The sequence below is a fragment of the Helianthus annuus genome, chromosome 15 (genome assembly GCF_002127325.2).
Source record: "Helianthus annuus cultivar XRQ/B chromosome 15, HanXRQr2.0-SUNRISE, whole genome shotgun sequence".
NCBI classification, from domain to species: domain Eukaryota; kingdom Viridiplantae; phylum Streptophyta; class Magnoliopsida; order Asterales; family Asteraceae; genus Helianthus; species Helianthus annuus.
In genome coordinates, this window is record NC_035447.2 from 28,857,732 (window position 1) to 28,865,596 (window position 7,865).

Sequence of the window (7,865 nt, forward strand, 5' to 3'; positions counted from 1 at the left end):
CCACCTCGCAAGAAATTCTTCGTGAGTGGCGGTCGATGGGAGAGGAGACTCTTGCGTTTGAGGAGGCGAAGAAGTCGTTTGCTGAAGAGAGGGAAAAGTTTAATGCTGAGAAGAAGGGTTTACAGTGGCGGGTTGCCGAAGCTGAGCGGAAGCTTGAAGAGCAGAAGCAGTTAAACGAGCAAAAACAGAAAGATTGGGAATCTGCCTGTGCTCGTACAAATTTAGAGATGCAGTCGCAGCGTGATGCTATCGTGCGGCTATCTGGTGAGAAGATGGCCCTTGCTGAAGAGGCGCAGCAGGCGCGTGTTGCTGCGGAGAAAAAGGAAAAAGAGTATGTTGCTCGGATTGACAAGCTGGAGCTTCTTGCTCAGGAGAAGGCTGCAGAGTGTGAGACTGCTCAGCGCCTTCTGCTGGGATCACAGCCTCGGACCCATAGACCAAGCTAAACGGTGTTTCTCCGTTGCTTGTTTTGGGCATTGTTCTATGGGCCCATAATATGCTGGGTAGCTCATCGACCCACCCTCGTCTTTTTTCACCAAGCCTTGCCTTTATGCCATCGACGATGCTCTTGTTGACTGCTTCGACTTGACCGTTCCCTTGCGGGTGAGCAACCGAAGAGAAGGTATGTTCGATGTTCAGTTCTTTGAACCATCGTTCGAGATCATCTGCTGCAAAGTTTGTTCCGTCGTCGGTGATGATTCTGAGGGGTAAGCCGAACCGGCATATGATTTGCTCCCATATGAATCGTTTGACGACTGCCGATGTGGTTGATGCGAGGGCCTTTGCTTCTACCCACTTGGTGAAGTAATCGACCGCGACTATGATGAACTTAACTGCCCCCGGAGCTTCTGGGAAGGGGCCCACCATGTCTATGCCCCATTGCTGAAAAGGCCATGCGGTTGTTATTGGTACCAGTTCGTTTTTGGGGCGCATGGTTTTTGGTGCGTGCCTCTGGCAGCCACTGCATTTTCTCAACTCTTTCACGGCATCGAGGTGCATCCCGGGCCAGTAGTATCCGGCATTCATTACTTTTGCCACTACCATTCGCGGCCCGGCATGGATACCACAAATGCCTTCATGTACTTCCCGGATCAGATAATTTGCGTCGTCGGCATCAACACATCTTAGCAGCGGGCCGAGATATGACTTTCGATACAGTATCCCGTCTGCCATCTGATAATGTTCTGATTTGTATTGGATTTTTCGTGCCTCAGCTTTGTTCTCTGGAAGTATCCCGGACTGTAAGTACATGATTATGGGTGTCATCCAAGACGTGGTTCCTGTTTGGATGACGCTGACTTCTCTGAGTGGCACAGATGGGTTGCTCAAAACTTCTATGCGTACATCCTTTGCTAGGTGTTGGAAACTTGTCGACGCAAGCTTGCTTAAAGCATCTGCCGGCTTGTTTTCGCTGCGGTTTATGTGATGTACCTTGTAGGAATAGAAAGTTTGTAACAACATCTTCGCTTGGTTGAGATAGAGTGCCATAATGTCGCCCTTGGCTTCATACTGGCCGTTGATTTGGCCTGCTACTAACATGGAGTCTACATGTGCTTCGATGTGTCGGACCCCCATTTTGATTGCCAAACGCAAGCCGGCCAGAAAGGCTTCATACTCTGCTTCATTGTTTGTGCTCTTGAAGTCTAGGCGTATGGCGTATGTGAACTCGTGTTTGTCAGGGCTTACTAGCCTCAGCCCCGCGCCTGCCCCATCTTCGTTGGATGCACCATCTGTGTACAGTAGCCATGGCTCTTCAGTTTGTTTTTTCTCAGCTTTCTCCATCGCTTTACATTCTCTGTCTTTGTCGTCTGGGACTTCTGTCATAAAATCTGCCAAGACTTGGCCTTTGATCGATGGACGTGGTCTAAAAACCACATTGTGTCCCCCCAGCTCTATTGCCCATTTGGCCAATCTTCCCGATATTTCTGGCCTTGCTAGGATATTTCCGATATTGTAGTTTGTTAGCACGTGGATGACGTGATTAGCGAAATATCTGCGCAGCCTTCTTGACGCGTGAATCAGTGCAAGGACAAGCTTCTCCATGATTGCGTATCTGGTTTCTGGGTCGGTCAAGGTTCGAGATACGTAATATACAGGTGTTTGGACACCTTGTCGATCAACGAGCAGTACGGCCCCGACTGCCCTATCGGAAGCTGAGAGGTAAAGTACCAACGGCTCTCCTTTGTTTGGTGCGGTTAGAGTTGGTAGCTTGATGAGACAGTCTTTCATCTCGCGGAATGCGCCTTCTGCTTCCGGAGTCCATTGGAACTGGCTTTTCTTCATGCAGTTGCGCAAGGTCTTGATGAATGGGAAGGATTTTGCAGCGTGGTTAGCTAGAAAACGATTGAGTGCTGCTAATCGTCCTGCTAGCTTCTGCATGTCTTTGATGTTTGACGGTGAAGGCATTCTTTCTATGGCCTGGACCTTCTCTGGATTTACCTTGAAGCCGTCTTTTGTGACTATAAAGCCCAAGAACTTCCCTTCTTCCATTCCGAATGAGCACTTTGCTGGGTTCAGTTTGATACTTACGCTGCGCAGCGTGTTGAAGGTCTTTTGGATATTTGCCAGCATCGCGCTCTCTTCCTTGCTCATGATTACCAGATCATCCATGTACACTTCTATGTACTTACCAATGGCGTCACTAAATGTTTCGTTCATCAACCTTTGGTATGTTGCGCCCGCATTCTTTAAGCCGAACGGCATCTTGGTGTAACAATAGAGCCCCGTTGGTGTGCGGAATGCGGTTTTATCTTCGTCTTGAACAGCCATCTGGACCTGGTGGTACCCTTTGTAGCAATCCAGAAAACATTTCCACCGAAACGTTGCCAAAGAATCTATTTTCTCGTCTATGTCTGGTAAAGCGTAGCAGTCACGGGGACATGCTTTGTTCAGATCCTTGTAGTCAACACACATTCTCCAACTACCATTCGGTTTCTTTACCATTACTGGGCTTGCTACCCATGTTTGGTACCGGACTTCCCTGATGATTCCTGCGTTTAGCAACTCTAGCACTTGTTCTTTCATGGCATCGTGTTTGATGTCGCCTAGGTGGCGTTTGGCGTGCACCACTGGCTTTGCATCTTCGGAGATGTTTAGACGGTGTTCTGCTATATGCCGTGGAACACCCACCATACCAGCCGGTGTCCAGGCGAACACGTCCATGTTTTCATGCAGTAATTTCTTGAGCGCCGCGCGCGTTAGGTCGGACATGGCGGGCCCCAGAGTGACCGTTTGTTCTGGGTATGCGCTGTTTAATACCCATTTTTCTGCCTCTATGCGTGGTGCTAGCTTGCTTGCTTTGGCTGGTCTGATTTCGTCTGTTGCTAAAACTTCCTTGCTGGCATATATCAGCGCAATGCCTGTTTCGGTGGGGAAACCAACAGCGGAATGTGGTGCAGAGCAGATCATGCTGAAATCTCCTTGGGATTCTCTTCCCAGGAGGATGTCATGCCTTGAGTGCGCTGGCAATACCATGAATGTGACTTCTTCAGTTCTTGAATTTCTCCCGTCTGAAAGCAACACTGGAAAAGATATTTGTCCTAGGGGAAAGACGGCCTCGTTGCAGAACCCAGTTAGTGGATAATCGACTGGCTCTAGGCGCGCCTTGTCCTCTTGATCAAATTGATTGAAGCATTGTTCATATATGATGTCCGCAGTGCTCCCGGGGTCAATGAAGATGTAATCTGTCTGGTAGTGACCGATCACCCCTGGAATGACTATTGGCCGCTTTTCTCTTGGACCCCCTCTGACAACTGGGAAAACCACTTGTTTCTCGCGCCATGAATCATCTTGCGCGCGCTTGTTGTAATGTTTTCTTGGTCTCCTTGGACCTCCTTGCACCATGTGAGTTTCTAACTTTCTGAGCTTCTTGTTGTCTGGCCCTTCGTCTCTTCTTTGTATCTGGCGGTAATCGCGCTTTCCACCTTTGACTAGGTGGGCGAGCTTTCCGTCTCTTAGAGCTCTTTTGATTTCTTGCTTTAGGCTAAAGCAATCATCGGTTAAATGGCCCGTATCTTTGTGGAATTCACAGAAGAGATTTGGGTCTTGACCCCTTTTGTTGCGCATCTGCAAGGGTGGTTTGAACTGGTGGTTTTCTGTGGTTAAAACTTCAGAAGGTGTTTTGGTTAGTGGAGTCCACTGCTTTTCTCTATTTTCGCGCTTTACTTCTTTTCGATGGGCTATCTGATTGATCGTATGGCGTGCGTCGTCCCGTGGGGGGCTTCTTTCTCTGTGCCCAGAAGCCCTCCAGGGTTGATTTCTGCCTCTTCTGTTGTTTCGATCATTATGGTTGTGTGCGCGCTGACGGTGATCATCACCGGTCAGTTGCCTGTCTGTCTGCGCGATAGTCTTGGCTGCTTCGATGAAGGTTTCCCAGTCTTTGGGTCCTCCATCTCGCCCTTTGATTCTTTTAACCAGGTCGTCACACTTGACCGCTCGCATGAAGTGTGCGCGCATCATTTTTTCTGGTATGTCTCCGATCTCTAAACATTCTTTGTTGTACCTTGTAATGAAATCTTCTACGCTTTCATAGTCTTTTCTCCATATGTTCAAACAATCACCTGGATCTCTTGCTTGTCTTCGCTGCTGAGAGAAGTGTGCTAGGAACTTCTCTCGGAAATCAACCCATGATTTAATTTTGCCAGCCGGTAAGTTGTCGAACCAAATGCGCGCCGCGCCAACGAATGTCTGAGCAAACAGGTGGCACCATGTTGGTAAGTTCCATCCGCCTGTTGCTCCTGCGCCTTTAAACACCTGGAGGTGATCGTCTGGGTCCGTCAACCCGTTGTATTTACCCACGTTGTGTGGTAATTTCGTGTTGTCGATGGCCGCACACGCGATTTCTCGAATGAATTTTGAATTTTCAGCCATGTCCTCAGGACGATAGCTCAAGGTATAATCATGCTCTGCTTTGGGGTTATACCCTGCGCGCTTGGTTGGTTTGTATGCTTCGTGCTCCGGAGGAAGTCTGCTAAACACTGTGGATTCTTCCTTGTAAGTTGGGTCGTCTTCCTCCTCTTCCCATTCCGTATTCATGTTGCGCGCGCCCAAACGGGTTTGGATCGGCCTTCGTTGTAGATTGGAGTTTTGAACGAAGTTGCTCTCTGTCTTAGCATAGGTATCGCGCGTGTCTTGTACGCTAGGTCTTCTTACATTTTGCACTGGTCCTCTTTCTGGACGTAAGTTCCACGCGTTTGTCTGCTGAGCTGTGTGTGTACTCAGAGACCTTGGTTGTGGAGTTACAAATGCTGATTGGTTAGCCTGTGCTTGGAGCAAGGCTTGTTGTGCGCTGAGCTGCGTATAAACGAGGTTTATGGACGCCATTTGTTCGGCATACCAGGAAGCCAGAGTTTTTCCCTCGGGTAGCCCTAAAAGTGCAGAGTAGTTGAGTTGTGCTTGTTCCGATGGAGCAGAAGGGCCTGCTCCATGGCTTAGAGTCTGCATCGGCGGAGGTGTTTGGTGTAACATCCCCGTTGGAGATTGGAGAGCAGCTCCGTTTGTGGTTTGAGTGATGATTCTTGCTGGTGTTTGGAAGGTAGGTCCAGTTGTGGTTTGGCTAACAGCCCTGGACGCACTTCCAAAGATGGATGGAAACTCGTTGTTCAGCTGACCCTCTTGGATGGTCTCGTTCCTTTGACTCCTTTGGACGTGTGCCGTGTCCGAAACGAGTTCAAAGGAAGAAACTTCTCCGTCGGCTGGGTGTGAATGATTTTGGTCTGCCATTTTTACGAGTGTTTTTTAGGAAAGAAAAGAGGTGAGAGTGGTTTTGCAAAAAAGTGGATGGCGCCAATGTTGAAACAGTGATTATCACAAGGATAATCAATGGGGTTGTTTCATACAAGGGGTTCAACCTCTTCTTCTACTCGTATTGATGGCTTGAAATCTGCAAAACAGTAAACACCGTTAGTCTCGTTAAGAGGGGGAAGGGGGTTTTCCCTCTTAACCAGGCTCCGGCGTGAGAATAAGTACTGCTCTGAGAGGAATAAAACAGTGTGTGTATAGAGTGAGTAAAGAGAGCCAAGATCCTGAACCTGAATGATGAAGGGTCCTATTTATAGCCGGAGGGTGAAGAAGGAAGGAGCAGCTGTGCCAGCTGTGAGCGCGTGCCAGCTGTCCGACCAAGGGGAATATCCTCTTGGTCTGCTCTGTCATGGCAGGTGTAGTGGTACACGTGGCGTTCTTGCATTCGCCTGCGCTGGATACCTCGTACCGGTACTGTCGGTGCTGCTCCCTGAATTGTCGCATGCCTATGTGGCATTCTGCTAGTGGTGACACGTGTTGTCCTTTATGTCGGATAGAGCATCTTTGATGCCAACTGTGAATCATCCAGAAGTTTCTAGAAGCTTCTGGAGTGTTTCGTTGATGTGGACGCCTTGTGTGCATAAAAGTGGTGTGGTCCCTGCCATGTAGGCAGGGAATTGGGACCATACCTCTTCAAACCGCAACCGTTGAAAGATGTTTTTCGAAAATGAAACTTGTCAAGACGGATTTACGTAATCGAGTGGGCCCGCGATTTTTGAACAATGCTATGATTTGTGCGGTCGAAAAGAATTTTTTACGTGAAGTAAAAGACGACGATGTGATGAAACGATTTCAAGCTATGAAAAAAAAGAAGATGACAAATCTATTAAGTATTTGTTTTACTTTATTTATCTATTGTCGTTCTTTTTAATATTGTACGATTGTACGGTGAAATTTTTTTTTTTGGATACCCCTGAGTTAATGTTCTAGTTCCGCCACTGGTTCATAGCATTTATTCAAGGAAACATCATTGGTTCATTACGTTTTTATATGTACGAGTACGATGATGTTTTTCAAATTACATGGTAAAATAAAACGTGATTAAATATATATTTATTAGTTGAGTAAACTGCTATTTTGGTTCCTGAGGTTTGGTCACTTTTGCCACTTTAGTCCAAAAATCAAACATTTTCCATACGGGTCCATGTGGTTTCAATTTTATTGCCATTTTGGTCCAAAATTGAAATCAGATCATATTTGTCTTATAAAATCCTTCTATTTTATTTTTATCCTTTTCCTCAAGAGCAAAATGGTCATTATAATTTTATGAGTTAAATGCCATTTTAGTCCCTGTGGTTTGGGCCATTTTGCCAGTTTAGTCCAAATGTTTCATTTTTAACCTGTGGGTCCAAAAAGGTTTCACAATTGCCATTTTAGTCCACTTGGTTAACTTCATCCATTTTTTTCTGTTAACGAGAAGGCCAATTTGGTCATTTTGTATGTAATTCTGTTAACTAAAAGGGCAATTCAGCCATATAAAATCACCGAATTGGTCTTCTCGTTAACAAAAAAATGGATAAAGTTAACCCAGTGGACTAAAATGGCAACTGTGAAACATTTTTGGACCCACATGTTAAAAATGAAACCTTTGGACTAAACTGGCAAAATGGCCCAAACCACAGGGACTAAAATGGCATTTAACTCTAATTTTATTATAAAACATAAAAGCAACATCTTCCCCCAAACTCCTATCCATCATCTTTTCCAACCCTCTTCAAATCTGGTCACCGGTACACCACCACCACTCGAAACCCTAGCCAAAACCCATCACATCCACCTGCCACCACTGATTAATAATCAACAAATACCCCAAACCCACCACATCCACCACCCACCTGCCACCATTGATTAATCCCAATTAATCAACCAACAAACCCATAAAAATTAAACTAATACCCACAAAAAATCTAACCTTTTAGATCATTTATATCAGCACCGGTGGCTCGTGGTGAGGTAGTGGCGGAGGTGATTCTGGTGGGTGATGGTGGTTAAAGGTGGTGGGTATTGTCGTACCACTGTCTGTTAGTTCATCTACTTCCATCGTCGTACCACTGGTGGGTGATGGT

General features: G+C 46.6%; 1 protein-coding gene across 1 annotated transcript; it reads right to left on the minus strand.

The window, feature by feature from the left end:
- Positions 1-442: 442 nt before the first annotated feature.
- On the minus strand, positions 443-5,034 carry LOC110913492. The gene is made up of 4 exons (XM_022158318.1): positions 4,305-5,034; positions 2,244-4,013; positions 547-2,153; positions 443-481 (listed from the first exon to the last, which is right to left on the minus strand). Exons 1-4 carry the CDS (start codon positions 5,032-5,034, stop codon positions 443-445), a joined length of 4,146 nt encoding a protein of 1,381 aa, XP_022014010.1.
- Positions 5,035-7,865: the final 2,831 nt, after the last annotated feature.

Bases quoted from the DNA above. Each gene is read 5' to 3' on its own strand.
- LOC110913492 (XM_022158318.1), bottom strand. From the start codon at position 5,034: ATGAATACGGAATGGGAAGAGGAGGAAGACGACCCAACTTACAAGGAA. The intron at 4,014-4,304 runs GTCAGCGCGCAC...AATTCCACAAAG, and splicing joins ACTGACCGGTGATGATCACC to ATACGGGCCATTTAACCGAT. The intron at 482-546 runs GCAAGGCTTGGT...ATGGGCCCATAG, and splicing joins GCATCGTCGATGGCATAAAG to AACAATGCCCAAAACAAGCA.